This window comes from Asterias amurensis, chromosome 14 (assembly GCF_032118995.1).
Source record: "Asterias amurensis chromosome 14, ASM3211899v1".
NCBI classification, from domain to species: Eukaryota; Metazoa; Echinodermata; class Asteroidea; order Forcipulatida; family Asteriidae; genus Asterias; species Asterias amurensis.
Genome location: NC_092661.1, coordinates 2,189,196 through 2,207,639, shown reverse-complemented (window position 1 = coordinate 2,207,639; position 18,444 = coordinate 2,189,196). Strand labels below are relative to the sequence as shown.

Sequence of the window (18,444 nt, the reverse complement as noted above, 5' to 3'; positions counted from 1 at the left end):
TTTTGATGGGAGTCGAGAAAGTTACAAGCTTTCATTTGAGCCATTGCTCGAAAAAGTCCGCCAATTATTAGTAGCAGTGAAATAAAGTGCTCAAAATTAGTTTTTTTGGGGGATCCCGACAATATATCACGTGACCAATTCTTATGTGTTTTATAAGAATGTTTTAAATTGTTGTCATGGTTCCTGCCCATTAAAAGTAAAAGTTAAACTTTTTTATTGTTAGAGCTGGTGATACTCTTTTAAATACCATTCACTCAAAAAAAATCAATTTTTTAATGTTTGGTCCAAAAATCTGACATAGCATCTGTAAGTCTGTCATTATTTTCAATCATCCATGTATCAAATGAAATAGACATGCTTTTTCAACACTGAGCTGGTCAGCCGGACCACTTAAGGTGAATTTTGATTGGTCCTCAGGTGTATTAACTGGCACTTGGCCCGAGCTAGCCTTTGATATTATGGAAAACGCTGCTTTTTGTCATGCCCATTATTAGACAAGTCAAAAAACCACGGCTTACTTTCATGGCTTTCTCTGCTTACCAAAATCAAACAATTGGTGCCTGTTAACCAGCTTAGGAGGTAGCATTTTGTAAGCAGTAAGCAAAAATCAGCTCTATGAAATTGGTTTAAGATCATTTTTTGAAATGAACTATGACCTTGAATGATGTGTTCCATCATATCTAGCTGGAGTCATTAAGAATAGACCAATCAAGTAGGCTCCGCCCATGATGCACTTGTGAGCAAGAACATGTGAGCCTCTCCAATGCCTTTCTGCATAACTCTGTCGCCCGCCCAAAGATACGCGCACGCATGTCGGACCTTCGTGGCGTTGTGATTGGTTAATATGCAATGGGGCGGAGCTCAGTAGATCGGTCTAGTCACACTCCCTTGAATGGTTTAACCAAGAGTTGGGGGCCCTGTCACACAGGCTTCGATAACGAGAACGGAAACAAGAATGTTAAAAATTGCCATATTCTGCGTGGAGCATTTCAACGAATAGAAAGCTTTCTCTATGTGTCGTCATCCCTGCAGTGTGACTCGGCCTTTAAGCCAATAATAGAACGATCCATTAAGCTCCGCCCCATTGCGTATTAACCAATCACAATGCAACAAAGGTCCAACAAATAAGGTCTGGCATGCGTGCGCATATCTTAGATGCGCAGTAGAGTTGTGCAGAAAGGCATTGGAGAAACCAAGTGTTCTTGCTCACACGTGCGATGTGGGCGGAGCCTACTGGATCGGTCTATAGTTTTCAATTACGAATCAACCACAATTGTATAAAGTCAGTGTATTTTCAAGGGATTAAAAAAAAATAATGTAAATAATAAAGGTCGTAATTTTGAGCTGGAATGTTCCGACTTCTGTTGAAAGATTCGTTTGAACTCAATTTTCCTTGCAAAAGTATATGTATCTGCAGTGGGGGAAGTAGCCTTGATGACAAGTCGTTAGGCGCTGCATATTTGTTCTAATCACACATTCTGCCGTTCATGCAACAGTCACAGTGCGATTACACATTCATGCAACACCGGTCGTTAGTACTGGGATAGAGGATGAGTGCACTGTCCCCGTAGCTACACCGAGCTAAACAATTACTGACTTGATTTCAAGACTCTGGGGGAAGGCACTATGCGTGATAAGCTCAAATATTATCTACGATATTCAAGGATATTCAACTTCCAAAACCAAACAGACAAAAAATTGCGACTACATTATTTTAAAATCACTGCCATCAGAGTTCCGTTTTTGTATATAAAAAAAACACTCACAAGTTAATTAACTCAACACCAAAAACACAACACAATCTCTTCTATAATTTCACTTCCATGTCTTTATTGTACTTCAGCTTTTTTATAAACAAAAATTGTACTATAATCTTGCTGACTGCTTTATCGACACATTCAGACAATGTTCTCTTATCTTTTCAAGTATGTCCTGGTTTTGGATGAAAACTGTAAACGCGACGCCAACCAAATTGTCCGGTTGGACGTATTAGTTTTCTGTATAGATTGTAGAGCTCCTCTGAAGACTGCGCACGTTTCAGTGTGTATCAAAGAGGCCGATTGCCATAGTAACTGCTCTGTTGAAGCGTTTAGTTTACTTGTAACCGTACTGGCGGATGATCTTCTGGTAGGGGGCGACCTTGTCTCTGACACTCTTGGCTGCCTTGCGACGCAGTTGCTGCAAAATATGACAAAATAGAAATAACATTTACTACTGCGTGTCACAAAAAAATAAGTAGTTGCATAACCTCTGAAGGAGTACCCTCTGCTACAGGGGTCGAAATTGCCACTAGCCCGCTAGCCCGGGACTACCAGATTTACAGCCGGGCTACTCATTTTTCCAGTTTGATAGCCCGACGGGCTAGTGGAAAAATAATGCAAAAATCATCATCACAAACAATAAAGAACTATGTTATTGGTGTATTGTAAAATTTGAGCCGTGATGCGAGACATAATAAGTCTTTCGGGCTACCAAAATCTAATCAGGGCTACTAAAAATTATTGGTCACTAGCCCTGCTGACTACCATGGAAATACACTTTATTTCGACCCCTGTGCTACCACTTGCCTTTAACCCCTTTAACCCCTATTACTACCGGTATACACTCCTGCTCAACTGGCCATTGCCACCAAACCACAGTATAATAAACATGGGGTTTCCATTCGGCGACTGACTTTTCAGGATCACACTGTTCCTGCATGTGATCCTGAAAAGTCAGTCGCCGAGTGTTTTTTGTTGACGCAAGGTCGACCTTCAGGGGTTTAATCATTGAGCCAGTGTTGGTTTGATTATTCCTCATTTGTTTTCACAGATTGGTGTACTATTGTTCGTCTCAGATGGTAGTGCATGTGATTGATAATCTCATTGCATTTAAATGCCTCGATTAAGCGTGGTCAAGATATCATCATAGACAAAAAAGTACAACAAACAACCTTTACTGAAACCAAACTACAAGCTCTGATGAGAAGCAGATATACAACTTGGCCTCTGGGGGGAGGTCGGCATGTAGCCAATGAAGGTTGGGCAAGAAAACAGAATTTCTGCCAGTCCAGAGGTCGATTTCACAAAGATAGTCCTAACTTAGGGCTAAACCCAAGTGTTTTTAAACCTCAGGCTTGTCCTAGATTCAAGTACCTGTCCTAAATCGAGATATGACCATTGACTAGTCTCCAGTCTTTGTGAAATCCAGCTCGACCCTAGGCCCAGTTTGATAAAGGTGCTTACTCAATCAAACAAAAGAGCTGAGAACAGCTCAGCAAAATTAGAGTGCCATAACTCCATGAATTAATTCTAAGCAAGATGTTGTCTCTTACCAGCCCAGTTCTCTTGACCTTCCAGCGCTCCCAAGACCTGGCCTTTCTCTTCTCCTCAAGGGTCTCGATGATCTCCTTGTATTTCCATCCAACCTCATGGGCTAGACGTCCGAGATTGCAGAACTATCAACGACAAAGAGAAGAGAATATTCATAATATTTCAAACTCAGACACCATGGTTAGATTTTCTTTAAATCAATACCCAGAAGTACTCAATTAATATCGTAATATAAATCAAGACTCTTTTAAGAAAAACAATTGTTTTAAATAAGGCCCAACTTTATAGCCTTGCTTACGCAACAAAGAATTTGCGCTTACGGAAGCAAGGAACTCTACGCTTAGTAAGGCATACTTTTCGAGTCAGCAGGGAATTTTGGCTTGTGCGTGTGCATACTCCACGCAACTAGGCATTTTTCACTTACAAGGCTAGCCGCAGCGCAGAAATTCAACGCCTGCCGTGCAAGCGGAGAATGTTGATCGCAAGCGCAGAGTTCAGCGGTTTGCAGAGCCATCAAAGTGGGCCCAGTTCACTTTAGAGACCACAATAACCGGCAAAACTCTTACGCAACACATAGCGTCGGTTTTACAAACTAGTATTCAAGGCTCTGTGGATATGTATCCCCCCCACCACCTTATTTTAAAAGATGAATGAAAAGGTAACCAGTATTCGTCTCAGATGGTAGTGCATGTGATTGATAATCTCATTGCATTAAAATGCCTCGAATAAGCGTGGTCAAGATATCATCATAGACAATGTAGCTAGGCTAACCATTCATCTCTCTGCTCCCTCCCCAATCCCAGATTAATCTCTCTTTCTATAGACCTTTACTCGGAGTCTTCGACAAGACGTACCTTTCTGTTTTGCTTTAGCCGCACTGACCGGAGTGCTGGTGGAGCAACAAACTTCTTTTTCTGTAAAATTTTAAGAGAAGAAAAATGTTGAAATGCAGGTTTAAAACATGAAATACAAAACCTTTAGAAGGAAGCTCATGTAGAAACTAGGAAAGAAAAGTGTATTAATGTATATGTCATTAATAATCCATTACATAAGAATCTTTACTGCTACCACTAATAATTACTTTTAGTGTTATAGCATTTTCTGTTGAAAATTATCAAATCAGCCTGAGAATTAAACAAACAGTAAAGAGAGGGCGTCAAGGTCAAAATGTTGTTTTGTGATGCACTCATTTTCAAATAGATAGAGCCCCTCATAAAAGTGGGGGGCAAATTATGTACACCATGTAAGATTTTCTACTCCTACTACTACTACTACTACTACTAATAATAATAATTATGTTACTTATACTGTAATACCCAACATTTTCCATACTAAATATGACATAATCTGCCCAAGAATTAAACAAACTAAACACAAAAGAAGGGGCTCAAAGCTAACAATCAGTTTTGCGATGCACTTATTTTCCCCCGTAGATAGAGCCCTCATGAAAGTGGGGCAACAATTACAGTATCACAATAAAATCCTATAAAATGTTAACTCTTTCACAGTGTAATTTCAAATGCGACATCATCGAACACGAACACGAACAACAAATGGGCCTGAACAGCACAAAGGTTCTAAGAAACGACAGTAGACAAATTTTCCCGTGATGATTTCCGGTTAAAATGCAGAGCATTGTTGGCTTACAGTTGTCAGATGTTGTGAAGCTGTACTCACTTCATACAAACTGACCGTAGCTTTGGAAGTAATTTTTCTAATTGTTTCAAAAGGTACTCAGCATAATAACGTTTTGAGTGAAGGATTTCATGAGTGTGTGTGTGCACCGAGCCTCAGATTTGGTTTTTCTTCTCACGGAAACTCAAACAATGTAGGTTAAGTGAAAGTTGTACATCATTGGCATCGAGAACACACACTTCGTACTGACTGATAACGGCAACAGTGCCAAGAGCACTCCGGGGCAGTCAAGCTTGCTTCATGGGCAGCCGGGCAGGCAAGGCAAAATTTTGCATACTGCTTGTGTGAAACAGGTTAACATGAATCTATCACAAGTAACAACATAAACGCAAGGCAAATTTTTATGAGTCAGTCAGAACATACAAGTGACAAGCCCTACGAGCAAGTCGGGGAGGGGGGGGGGTGCAACAAGCAGTGTCTGACATGTAAGTTTACTGACATCGCTGATTTAAAAAAAAACTATACCTTGTCGTATGGAGGTGGGACTCCCTCGAAGACCTTCAGTCTGCTTAGGGCATCCTTGCCTCTTGCACGCTTGTGTGGCAACATGCCTACAGGAATACAGGGGCAACAAAAGATTTAGATGTAGTTAATAAATTTAACATAGCAGAACTAGTTTCATTATGTCTAGTAATGAAACCAAGGATGCCTAAGAAGTGAACTTAATCACTGTAGCTCACAAGCCTGAGGAAACCTGTGCTTACTATCTGAATGAGAAACACCAGATTAAGCCCCACTCTTCCGCTGGGTTATTTTGCGTGCACTTCTAACCCTTCTGTTTGGGACAGTTTTATGTAGCAGCAGACATTTGCATCTTGCAGTCAGGGAGATTTTGTACACCAATCAAGAAGACAAGAAAACAATTAGAATTACATTAAACTAACAAAAAAACCGAGTTTCCACAATCAGGGATTTTTTTTTTTACATTTGTTCATCAGAACATGGAAACACTTGTCTACTCTGAGGGAACTTTTTGCGGAGTCTGGGAGAGCTGGCAGGTTTGTTTTTCTTTTTTATGGTCCAATTTCTGTCTCAGATGGTAGTGCATGTTGAGTTGTATTCTCATTGCAATATAATGCCTCGAAAAAGCGTGGTCATGTTATCATCACTGACAGATATTGAACCACACTCGGGTGTCCTGCATAGTTAACCTTTTAATAATACCCTGGCCAATTGGCTACAACGCTTGTGCAGAAATTCTGCGATAATTTTTTTAAAGCCCAAAATGGTACTGTAAGGTGCTGAATTCTGCCTTTAGCAGAACAGAAAGATTAGGCCCAGCTGGGCTACTCAGAAAAACACTCACAAAAATTTGCCCTGAACACGCCAGGGAGTGTAGTTCAGTTTCTTCAAAACCAAAATTATGTTAAAAAACCTTGGGTCGATTTCACAAAGAGTTAAGAATAGTCCTAACTTGAAATAGTCCTAGGAGATATTAAAAACTTAAGACAAGTCCTAAATTTTATAGGATGAGTAACTCGCCCCAACTTGAGATAAGACAAGTCTAAACTCTTTGTGAAATCTACCCTTGGATTATATTTCTAGAAACCATTTGGTATTTTTTACATAAGTACAAATGTTTCGAGGACCAAATAATTAAGTACGTGGACGTAAGAGACCTTACCTCTGACAACCCTCCAGAAGATACGGCTGGGTGACCTAAGATGGTAGGGACCACGGCTAGGCTTGGTGTTGGTTCTCTTGCGCAGAAACTGCAGGTACTTCACTATAAAATAACAACAAAAGTAGGATTTAAATCTATACAATACTAATCAAGGATTGCCCTAAACAGTAAGTGACTGGCCAGCAGGACCAAGTAGCTTAATATGTAAAGAGTCCATCAGCTTTTTCACTGGTCTGTATTTCAAGTGAAGTAGGGAAGCTTTTCAAGATGAGGTACAAAAAAAATTGCATCCTCTATATTATTCTGAGGCGTCCCAAATTTCATAGAGCTGCTTAAGCTTAAAAAAGGAGCAAAAGCACTAAGAAATTTTGCTTACCAAATCAAGGATACCAGTTATACCAAATCGCAAGTAGAATGCTTTGCCTCACTGGTTTCCATCTTAGATCTTACATTTGCTGAGCAGAAAGTTGCAAGGCAAAACCTTTGTGTTCAAGCAGCTCCATAAAATTGCACCCTACGTTTATATCTGCAAACCCATTGTCTCAGTTAACAGTGTTTTTTTCTCACATAAGATCAAACAATGTAGGTTAAGATGTAAACTTCATCATTGACAATGAGTTATGCCTTACTGATAAACACTTGATTTTTCTCAAGATTTGGACTGAGGTAATTATGTTGCGGCAAAAATAAAAGAAAATGTTGATTGATTTGATAACTTACATTTGTTTCGGTAGAAGCTACCGGAGATGTCGATTCCTTCACATCGAACAATGACAATCTTTTGACCTACAAACAGAGAAATAATTGAAAATGTCATGCACCCAATCTTAGCCTGTAAGTTGTTAGTTTCTCATGTCTGATACTCAACAGAAGCAACAAAGGTGATCACCTCTGTGCCCCTTGAAATGCTACAGTAGGAATTTATAATTTCCGCATCTAGGGTGCCCTTTACCAAGGAGAACATGCCTTGGTGTCCTTTCCCTTTCAAAACAAAGCATTCAGAACACTTTGCTCTAAAGGCACTGAACCTTTGATATTATTGTCAAAGACCAGTTTTCTCACTCGGTGAATCCCAACATTTAAGCATTTTCGGCTCCAATTTCTGTCTCAGATGGTAGTGCATGTTGAGTTGTAATCTCATTGCAATATAATGCCTCGAAAAAGCGTGGTCATGTTATCATCACTGACGGATATTGCACAACACTTGGTGTATCCCAACATGCATAAAATAACTAATCTGTAAAAATTTGAGCCTAATATGGTCATCGAAGTTGCAAAAAACTTTGTGATTAAACTACCCATTCGGGTCGGGTTAAGTATCTTGGAGGACAACTTTCTGGGCTGTGCGCACTGGACTTAAAATGGTGAAGTTTATACCCATTTGCTGGGTTAGTTTACCCAAAGTAAGTCAACACGGCTTTAAAAGAACAAGAAGAGTTCAACTCACCTTGAAGAAGGTTCTTGGCCACCAACGAGGCCAAGCGGCCCTGAAGGTGACCCTTCCCATCTATTAGTAATGTCTGTAACAGAGAAAGAAAGATTTCATTAATAAAGGTCACTCCAACCACGCAGGAGCTTAGGAGGCATGATATCTCACTTAGAGAGGGCAAGACCATTTTTGTTTTGCGCTCACACTCCAAAATCTTTAAGTTTACAGCTGGCCAGACAATTCATGGAGACATCAAAGGCGATTGCCTCCATGCCCCAGGTTGTTGCCTAGAAGTTGTTTTTTTTTTATAAAAAGGGGGGAAAAACAGCTTGATTTACATTTGTTTTGTGCCACTTGATTTATCAGGCTCTTTTAATGTGGGCAAATCTGGTCACTTATTTGACAAAAATTGTAAAAATTCACACCACCCCGACTGTGTTGTAAACCTCCGGACTGCAACTGTCAGGAGGAAGGATGGTTACAATTATTGCAAAAAGAACATGTATGATATTTGGTCCTTCAAAGGAAATATAGGGCCTATAAACAAATTTAAGGGCCAACCTTCATGTGGTAAATACCCTGAATAATTTTTTTTAAGGAATTTTTGTTTTGTTCAATTCCAAGGAAGGGAAACGTATATCACGTCAGAAAACAAATCAAACTAGGAAGAATATCATGCCTGTTTCAAATTTCACAGAGAGTTGACGTCTTTTGCATTTCGTCTCAGATGGTAGTGCATGTGATTGATAATCTCATTGCATTATAAATGCCTCGATTAAGCGTGGTCATTTTATCATCACAGACAAGACAGTCAGATCAGAGCTCTCCTTAAGTCATAGAAACATTGTCTTTAACAAATGCAGATCAACCAAGGGGAACCGAAGTTCGGACAGTAAGATTACCAAATTCAAGCCTATAAACCACATGTTTGGACTGGTGCTAAAAACATGGAAAGCAATTAAGTAAACCAATTTTTATGCGAACGTGTGCACAGTGTTTGAACGACTTCTCAACAACTGTAAAAAATTAGCAAACTGAAAATACGTTAATAAATAAATACAAACCTGACAACAAAATGAAATTTTGAAATCCACTCTCAAAGTCAAAAATATAATAAAAGAATTTCCATTTGATTTTGATTTTCCCAAAACGTATTTGTGATTTTTCCCAAAACTTCCAGCAGCAGGGCAGTCAATTTAAAAAAGAAATTACTGTACGGCATTCCATCATCTGTCCCTCCTCCAGTATGTCCAGCATGTCAAGCAATTTTTTATGATGAAAAATTGCTGAACTCATGACAAAGATTGGATTGCAAAGAATAAAACATTTTACATTGCATCTATTTTTTGATTGGATTCTGGAATTTGCAAATGAAACTCGAAAGTGAAATAAATAAAATAAAGTACAACTTTTTAAATTTTTCATTAAGTTAAAAGACAAAAGCCAAAGGTCAAGCCTCAAGGCTCTACACTTAAGTTAGGGTTTATTTCTGGTAATTAATCAAGTAGGTAAACTTGTGTAAATATTACTGTTTTTTATGACACGCTGGACAAAATTAGGGAGGCCTACTAAAAATGTACACCATTGCACTACACAGAGTACAGCGCCCTCAGCTGCAGGTTTTCGCATTCACGAATTTCCGACCACAAAATCGAATTTTAAAACGGTCGCTTTAGTCAATTTTTAAAACACATCACAAATAATAATGCAATAATATTAAACACTAGGTAATGTTGTACTACATATGAACTAAAATTCGTGAATTTGAGCTGAGAAAATCGAGTAAAACTGAAAAATTAACGGCACTCAGCGGTACAGACCTTGTGAAAGCTTGACATGGCAGTCGAAAAGACCATGTGCCGGGTTTCCCTACTTGAGGTCAAATTAGCCCCGAGTTGTACTTCCGGGTCAATTCTAAGTCCTCTCTGAATTCGTCAAAAAAACGTACTTAAGTACGCCGGGGATATGGATATGATAACATAATAATTTGAAATGATATATTAAATGGCTATTAATAACTTTTAATTTAAATTAGCTTGCTTTGTACGGCACCATCTTATTATAATTGACTATAAATAATTTGCTATTCCTTTTCTTGCAAGCATGACTCAGTGGCGCAACGGTAGCGCGTCTGACTCCAGATCAGAAGGCTGCGTGTTCAAATCACGTCTGGGTCAATAAGCTGTCTTTTTCGCCTTTTTAATTTTTTCCCAACTTTTTATATCAGGCATGGCTACGAAATTGTACTTGATCTAATAAAACAATTGAAACTTATCTATTTCCCCACCTTCTTCACAATGAAAGGGTGCACAATGCACCTCTTAACTTGATGGAAACAATTTGTAAACCTCTATTAAATGTAATAATACGTATCCTCAATGCTCTTTGATCTTCGCCTAGCAAAATCAACGGTATTACACCATGTTTTTGTCGCGGGGGGGGGGGGGGGGGGGACAGGTTGGGGGCAGTTTTTAACCATTATTTTGAGTAATTACCAATAATGTCCACTGTGCCTATAATGAAGATATGGAGTTATCTATCATTGACATTGGTAAATATAACAGCATAGAGAAATATGCCCACACTGTGAACAGGATGTTGATAATGAAATACACTTTTTAATCGAGTGCAAGAGTAAACAAAACTTTTTCAGTATATTGTTATTTATTTATTGATGTTTTCATGTTACCATGTTTACTTAGCCGTTTATTTATTAATGTTATTTTCAGGCCTGTATGCTTCGTTTCTGAAAGGGCAAGGGCACCATGGGATTTTCTCCTTGGTAAAGGGCACCCTATGAGGAAATTGTTAATTCCTACTGGAGCATTTCAAGGGCACCAAGTCAATGACAAGGGGGCACGGAGGCATTGTTGCCTCCCTGATGTATCAGGTCTGTATGTTATCATTGTTGTATAACCCTCCCCGGGTTAGTCGCGGGTATTGCAAGTTTATGCGGGTTTGGCCACAAATCTCAGAAAGTACATCCCTTTCAATGAGTGGGTGTGTTTACACTGTAACTACTTGGTTTCATGCTCCTTCGCTGCGCTCATACGCATGACAAACAGTTTCACCCTAATGACTGACAATAACAGAATTTACAAAAGAATACATTGTTTTGTTTCATCAGATTTATTAAAGCATGGGAAGGTGCCGGTGTAATTACTTGGGTCATCAAACCCAACAGATGAGCATTTAATATGTCCGGGGCAGTCGGCAGCCCTACTGGTGCGTCCATCGTTGGAAAAGAAAATACATGGAGATAACAGGTGTGAGTTGCCAGATGAAAAGAATGTTTTTATTCTGGCCTCTTTTCTTAATGAAGATTTCCTGTAATGCAATCTCTAAAAAGTCTCTAAAAAATAACATGTTTTGTACAATTTATGACTTAGGCCATCAAACTTAAAGGTACACGTTGCCTTGGATCGGATGAAATTGCCTGGCTTTCCCTTTCCTTTGCGAACTAACACGGTCGGCCATTTATGGGAGTCAAAAAAATGACTCCCTTAAATGGCTGACCGTGTTAGTCGACGAGGTTCAAGGAAAACCTCGCAATTTCGAGGCATGTTTGTGTGGATCATTGTATTCTACTTTTACAACATCTTTCCACCCATATGCATTTCATAACAAACGGTTACAAATGCTTTTCAAAGACCAACTCGACCGATCCAAGGCAACTAGTTCCTTTAACTGATAAGCAGTTGATATGCATGCGATAGCGAGTCAACAGCCCAACTGGTGTTTGCATGGTCCAATTAATACCACTGTTGGGAAAGGGAGATACATGAAGATACCAGGTGTGAGTCGCCATACAAAAAGGCCTCTTTCCCATACTGCACTAAGTCTCCTATATATCACATGTCTTGTACCCAGAGACGTCACCGTTTTCTTTCAGGGAAGAATTTGTAGACGGCTGGCGATGATATCGTCTCCTTCGCAACCATGACCTTTTTCCTTGTATCCTAACAAGCAAAAAGAAAAATAACAATAAGAATATGAACTCAATAATATCAATGTGGGCATAACAAAGTGTTCTTACTCAACTGTAATTACAGCAGGTTTGTAAACTAAAACCTGAAGCCAAATGATATTATTTCAGTATTTCAGTCAGCGTTTAAATTAAGCAAAATATTACCACATTAGGCCTATCAAACAGTAAATTACAAACAATAACTATATTTGGCATAGGAATAACTTGATAAGTGACGATTCCAAAGTAACAAAAGTGATCAGTGAATGAATACACCTGCAGATCACGGGCCGATTTCACAAAGATCTAAGATTGATCTTAACTGCAAATCAATCAAGTTGCTTTAAGTACAGTGTGATGTCACAATACAAATCACTATGGTGATACTGACAATTTGTCTTGCGATGAATTTGATTGCTTTGTGAAATAGACCGTATCTAATAACCCCTTAGTTGCTATGAAAGTGGACATCTTTTAGGGCAGGTCGTATGTTCGTCTAAACACGTACATCAATGAAGCATGAAACATTCCCAGTCTTATTTGTATAGCACGCACGCACATGTACACGCACACGCTCACAGACACCATGTTGTTGGCAGGTATTTGAATGGTAACGTCATTTTCGATACAGTCTATAGATGGGTTGCAATATGCGTCATCGACCATCCTCTTTGATGTACTAACAAGAGAAAATGGCAGCATGTACGTGCTGCGCGTGACTCTCAGCCAACGGTAGCTCTTCACGAGTGCACAATTCATCAAATATGTCAGTCAATTGCAATCCATCTATTGGCAGCATGTTCTCTGTCGAAACCTAATAATTTCTCCACCTTCATCACGTACCTTCTTGATGCTCCTGGCCTGCATTTTACCAGCGATGATTTTCAGTTGTTTCTGTCTGTCTTTCCTCTGTCTTAGCTCCCGGTACTTCCTGCTCTTCTCAATGTCTAGAATCTTCAAAAATGAAAATAAAATCTCACTTAGAAACAAAATTCATTTCAGATACATATATTTCATGGCAATATCAATCAACACATAATATTGCTCAGAAAACATATAATAACTTGTACAAATGAAAACTGTTAACATGTGAAGCAAAATGAGAAGCAAATTCTTCTTGTTCCCCTTCCCTTTAAAGACAAAGATAAAAGAAACGTATACAAAGAAAACGATACCATTCTGTACACAAATAAAAAGGGACACGGACATGTTATGAATGAGTAAGACTGGGCAATAGATAAAATTACAAAATTTTGTTGGTGTATTAAAATAAAAGAGATAAAAATAAATTAAGTGGTATATATCAAACAATATCTTCTTAAGTTTTATGGTCGTCAATTTTTTGACATATTACAAAAGGTACATCCTCCCTTTAAAGGCACTGGATACTATTGGTAATTGCTCAAAAACAATTGTAATAAAAAAAAAACTTGAATTCAAGCATCTGACAATGTCCGAAAACACATAACTTCGTATGACAATTGTTATCTCGCAACTTTGACGACGACCACTTGAGCTCAAATTTTCCCAGGTTTGTTATTTTATGCAAATGTTGAGATACACCCAGTGAGAAGATTAGTAGTCTTTGACAATTACCAATAGTGTCCAGTGTCTTTAAGCACAATGTTTTTGTTCCCTAACCTATGGACAGACAAATGTTGCGTTTATGTAAAGCTCTTATAAGTACATACCTCTTCCAGTGTGAATTCACTGCTGTCCTCCAGAGGGAGTGAATCCTCTGACTGGAATGTCCTCTGATGGGCTTTTACATCAAAATCTTCAACTGGAAAAGGAGAAATAAGGTAAGTCAATAATTGTATTGTTACTGGAACATACCCCATAACCCTGGGGAGGTGTACAATATTACAAATACAAATAACAATTAATGAAGAAGTCGGAGGGAAAGGAGTGTTAACTTGGAACAAAAACATATAACTTGGAGAGTGCAGACGATAAGTAGAATATGTGCAGATTATGCACATACTACGCACAGGCTACACGCAGACTACGTGCCGACTCTGCGCAGCAGACAACTTTCTCCACTAACCCCACAAAACCAGACCACTGAATGTTCATACTAACCTTCTTGTTTGGAGTCTACAAAGAAGGTGTGCTTATTCTTGGGTTTTTCTATTGACTCTTGCACATAATGCAGAGAGGAATTTAACTTCTCTATTTTCTGAAAAAAATAAAAGGAAGAATCTGTTAGTAATAGAACACAGAGAATGTCAAGCTTAATTGTCGTAAAATCTTGGTTGTTTAAGGTGACAGCCACTTTTGGTAGCGAATCATGACAAATATTACCATAAAAACATACTTGGTAACAAGCAACAGAGAGCTGTAACTACTGCTGATAGTTTAAATCGTTGTGGGGAAACAACTCCCTCTGAAGTAACGCAGTATTTGAGAAAGTATTTTTTGAATGCATCTTTCATTATTCCTTGCAACTGCGATGACCAAAGGAGCCAAAATGTTCACAAGTTTGTTGTTTTATGCATATGTTAGGAACACCAATTGAAAATACTGGTCTTAGACATTTACCAAAGGTGTCCAGGGCCTTTAACAAATCAGTGTATGGGTAAAACCAAATGTGACCCTTGGTATAAGTACGGGCAAAAATGGCATGTTTGCTGATAGCTCCTTGGTTTTATTGATCTGTGAAAATGGTGATTCTGTTAGGTGATTACCAACCTCGCAACCATGGGCAGCGCGCCGTATCACGCTAGCTCTGCGTACGTCTCTAACCCCTGGGAGGGAAACTATGATCCGTGTCTTTGATTGGCTATCATATACGCGCAAAATATGAATCGCTGTGCGTCTTCAAAAAGCTCTATATGCTGAAACGCGTGCCTATAAAGATGTACGTATTCATCACGCAACACTGAACGCCAAGGCAAGTTTATGACTTTTATTACACACAGCGCATCCAGCCCGTGCGCGACTAACGCCCAACACAGAACAGATCAACCACAGGACTAATTGTAATATCCCTTATATTTGGATATTTTGAAGTCACACTTCCAGGGGTTATGATCGAGCAAGGCATGCTGGGAAAAAATTGCGCGGCGAGATCGATCACCCCTGGGAATGAGGTCGGGTGAAGACACACAAAAGACATCAGTATCAGTCTTCGGCCCAAAACAGAATGAATCGTACAAAATATAAGAAGACAAAGTTTTGATAGTTACTTTTGTTTCGACAGTGAGTTTGTGATTGACGTATCTCTTATCCTGAGTGTCCATCATCAACTGCTGCTCCCTCGTAATCACCTCTTCCTTCTTCCGCCACTTATGAACTCCATCCTTTCAAAAAAGCAAAAGAATCACTCAATGAAATTAGGTAAAATATAATAATGTGGTAATTGGTGATTGGTTACATAATAATAAATCAGTCAGGCATGACAGCATGAGTGGCCAGCTCCCAAGCTGGCCACAAGGCCGTCAGTCTGAATCCTGCACCCAAGCTGAGCGTCCACCGTGTCATTTCTTCCTAACGCCGGACTCCTCGACTCACCCCTTGTATGCCAATACAACATTGACGACGAGGATTAATCTTCAAGTTCCGTGCTTTTACCAGTGACCAGTTCAAGATATCATGTAAAGTATAAATATTGGGTAGAAATAACTTTTAAACAGCAAATTGTCACCCTTTTATTTTTACTTTTTTTCCCATAATATAAATACTAACCAGTTATTATATGGCGCTTTAGGTACAGGCATCTCAAAGCCTCTATGAAGTAGCATTTGAAACTTTGCAATAACAACTTTTGGTTAGAAGTGTACAGCAGCTTTCTATAGTATAAAGCGTTTTGAGAAACAGTTCATTTTGAAGTAGAGTGGTTAGGTAAAAGGATATCGGTTTTTATGTCCCAAATCTGAAACTGGGAAGTGTTACTGTCGTAACATTTTTTTCAGACTGTGTATTCCTGTTAGGGATCATTCTTCCTGTGTGGACACATTCGCTACGGATTTTCAGCAATACCTAAAATACATGACAACTTTTAGATAAGTTTTCACATGTTAATTTTATTCATAGTATATTAATATATAAGATTAAAAAATAAAATAGTTGAAAGGTTCCGTAAGCCAAATGTTTACCTTTTTTTTCATATATATTTTTGTATGCAAGTCGCCACCCACACAAGGCCTGAAGGCCACTTCAAGGTGTGGGCTACAATTTTTTTTTCAGAGGCCGTTGCCACCTACTCCTAGGGCTGAAACAGGGTTACCCCTTTCAGAGCCCATACGGATGTATGCTTGAGTATCATCAGTCAGACCCCTGGCCGGTAGAGCAGAAAGCACTACCTCCCAAATTTTGCGTAGCAAGTGTCACAACCGTGATTCGATTCACACTCTGCTGACCAGAGCTTGAATCCAGTGCTCTTAGCCGCTCGGCCATGACACGCCACAAGAGCGGGGGTCTGTATCATGACACGCCTTTAGAATTGTAAGGACCACAATGTACCTACCTGGAGCTTTGAGTTGACCATCTTGAAGTAAAATTCATCTGGATTTCTGTTGAGAGCTTTTCTTTGTAGACTCTTGAGTCTGTTCTGCTTGGAATGGTAGTCACTAAACAATTCAGGGAAAAGGGAAACAGATGAGTTGTAAAAAGTAATCACATCTTTTAATATATATTCTTATTGATTTATATAGTGAGTAGGGTAGATGGCCTTAGCTTTCGATCCAAACCAGACCTTCTTCAGAGGTATATTGATTTATACATAATTTTTTGATATGCGTTCATGATGATGTTTTAATTGCCCAAAACAATGCGTAAGGCCATTATCGGTAAGGGCTGAAAATAACTCTGAGGGGCTGAATATAGGAATTAATAATCCACTCAGATCTAGGATTTTGGGTAAAGAGATACATGTAGGATTTTGGGTAAAGATCTAGGATTTTGGGTAAAGATCTAGGATTTGGGGTAATGATCTAGGATCTTGGGTAAAAGTCTATGTTTTTAGGTAAAAATCTAGGATCTTCATGATCTTGGGTTAGATCTAGGTTCCTGGATTAGGATCTAGGATCCGGACTTTAACTAGGATCTTGGGCTAAGATCTACGTTCTTGGGTACAGATCTAGGATCTGAGGTAACCTTTCTTCACTTACTTTGCTCGCTTTTTGTAGTCTTTCTTCTTCTCCAGATAGCCAAGGTGATCCGTTGGCTGAAATACAAAATTTCACAATTAAAACAAAAATGTTGATAGTAGAATGAAGTTTCAAACGACTTTTTTTGTATGAGAAGCATTTATAATAATTGTCTACATTTCCCAATATTTTCCTTGCACGGCACCACCAGTCTCAATACTGTTTGGAATTGGATGAGATGCTAAAGCTTAGCTTGTACAAAATCTTGTTTGGGATTTAGCAATGCATGATTGACGGGAATGATTGTATTGCAGTCGGCGCAAACACAACACGGGATAGGAGTCAGGGACATGGAGCAACTATTATTAAAAATAGTTAAAAAAAAAAGTTAACATCCGTTTCAATCCATTTCAAAATAGAAGAATTAGTAAACAAACAATTATTATTAAAAAATAAAAATATAAATTAAAGACAATTATCGGGTATTAAAAAGGATGAAAAAGCTCTAAACACCATGGGCCACTTTTTCATTCCTTGAATGTCATTATGAAATAAAACAGTTTTACCTATTATAAGTATAACCATGGAGCTATAATAAGGAAACTAAATTCAATTGAGATAAATAAAACCTTTTTTTTGTAAAATTGAAAATGAGTGAAAAAGTTGTGGCAGGGAATGACGGTCACTTCATACCCAAGTCACTTCGTAGCCAAGCAACTTCGTACACCCAAGTCACTTCATACCCGAATCACGTCAAACGCGTGTATGAATCCCGAGTCACGTCATAACGCGTATGAACATGATGAATTGGGTACGGTTTTTATCATTAATAAAACATTGAAACCAACCTTCGGTGGATGGCAGGGACTCGGGAGGATGAGATTTAGGATACGGAAAGTATCCTCAAGATACATTGTGTAGCCAGTGCCAGGTATTATCTACTACTTAAATATGTGCACCATGCACATTATAATTTATAGGCTGCAAATCATTGGTTAGTTAATAAAAATCAAGTTTGGATTCATAATCATTCTGCAACAAAATGTGACTTACCTTAGATCGCTCTCTGTGTGTTTTTTGAGCTGTCTTTGCAGCTTTCCTAAACGACGACATGGTGGATATTTGTCTGACGTCAAAGGCACAACAATTTGTGCTTTGAATTTAAAGCTATTTGGGTATTATTTCGTGATAAAAAGCGATCAACAAAAAACCAACTTCTCAATTCTCGGTAGAACATGCTTTATGAAGTGCGCCCTCCTTTGTCAACAATGTTTTTTTAATTCACGTGTTTCTATTTTTGTTGGCCCTTTTCGAAATTACGGCTTTAA

General features: G+C 38.7%; 2 protein-coding genes and 8 non-coding genes across 10 annotated transcripts; 1 reads left to right on the top strand and 9 right to left on the bottom strand.

Moving 5' to 3' along the window:
• Positions 1-1,805: 1,805 nt before the first annotated feature.
• LOC139946859 (large ribosomal subunit protein uL13-like) lies at positions 1,806-9,924 on the bottom strand. The gene is made up of 8 exons (XM_071944601.1): positions 9,880-9,924; positions 8,078-8,150; positions 7,351-7,416; positions 6,631-6,732; positions 5,472-5,557; positions 4,166-4,225; positions 3,314-3,436; positions 1,806-2,178 (listed from the first exon to the last, which is right to left on the bottom strand). Exons 1-8 carry the CDS (start codon positions 9,913-9,915, stop codon positions 2,095-2,097), a joined length of 630 nt encoding a protein of 209 aa, XP_071800702.1. The 5' UTR covers positions 9,916-9,924; the 3' UTR covers positions 1,806-2,094.
• On the bottom strand, positions 2,827-2,915 carry LOC139947634 (small nucleolar RNA Z195/SNORD33/SNORD32 family). Its single transcript, XR_011787379.1, has one exon. It is a non-coding gene; the product is annotated as a small nucleolar RNA Z195/SNORD33/SNORD32 family (small nucleolar RNA).
• On the bottom strand, positions 3,980-4,068 carry LOC139947635 (small nucleolar RNA Z195/SNORD33/SNORD32 family). The gene has a single exon (XR_011787380.1). It is a non-coding gene; the product is annotated as a small nucleolar RNA Z195/SNORD33/SNORD32 family (small nucleolar RNA).
• On the bottom strand, positions 5,095-5,174 carry LOC139947639 (small nucleolar RNA SNORD34). The gene has a single exon (XR_011787384.1). It is a non-coding gene; the product is annotated as a small nucleolar RNA SNORD34 (small nucleolar RNA).
• Positions 6,033-6,122, bottom strand: LOC139947641 (small nucleolar RNA Z195/SNORD33/SNORD32 family). Its single transcript, XR_011787386.1, has one exon. It is a non-coding gene; the product is annotated as a small nucleolar RNA Z195/SNORD33/SNORD32 family (small nucleolar RNA).
• On the bottom strand, positions 7,166-7,246 carry LOC139947638 (small nucleolar RNA SNORD34). Its single transcript, XR_011787383.1, has one exon. It is a non-coding gene; the product is annotated as a small nucleolar RNA SNORD34 (small nucleolar RNA).
• Positions 7,732-7,821, bottom strand: LOC139947636 (small nucleolar RNA Z195/SNORD33/SNORD32 family). The gene has a single exon (XR_011787381.1). It is a non-coding gene; the product is annotated as a small nucleolar RNA Z195/SNORD33/SNORD32 family (small nucleolar RNA).
• LOC139947637 (small nucleolar RNA Z195/SNORD33/SNORD32 family) lies at positions 8,777-8,866 on the bottom strand. Its single transcript, XR_011787382.1, has one exon. It is a non-coding gene; the product is annotated as a small nucleolar RNA Z195/SNORD33/SNORD32 family (small nucleolar RNA).
• A 240-nt stretch (positions 9,925-10,164) lies between the features above and the next one.
• Trnaw-cca (transfer RNA tryptophan (anticodon CCA)) lies at positions 10,165-10,236 on the top strand. Its single transcript has one exon. It is a non-coding gene; the product is annotated as a tRNA-Trp (tRNA).
• Positions 10,237-11,178: 942 nt separating this feature from the next.
• LOC139947175 (probable U3 small nucleolar RNA-associated protein 11) lies at positions 11,179-18,351 on the bottom strand. Its single transcript, XM_071945037.1, has 8 exons — positions 18,170-18,351; positions 17,138-17,193; positions 16,495-16,597; positions 15,215-15,328; positions 14,109-14,205; positions 13,718-13,809; positions 12,870-12,980; positions 11,179-12,018 (listed from the first exon to the last, which is right to left on the bottom strand). The coding sequence occupies exons 1-8, from the start codon at positions 18,227-18,229 to the stop codon at positions 11,935-11,937; spliced, it is 717 nt and encodes a 238-aa protein (XP_071801138.1). The 5' UTR covers positions 18,230-18,351; the 3' UTR covers positions 11,179-11,934.
• Positions 18,352-18,444: the final 93 nt, after the last annotated feature.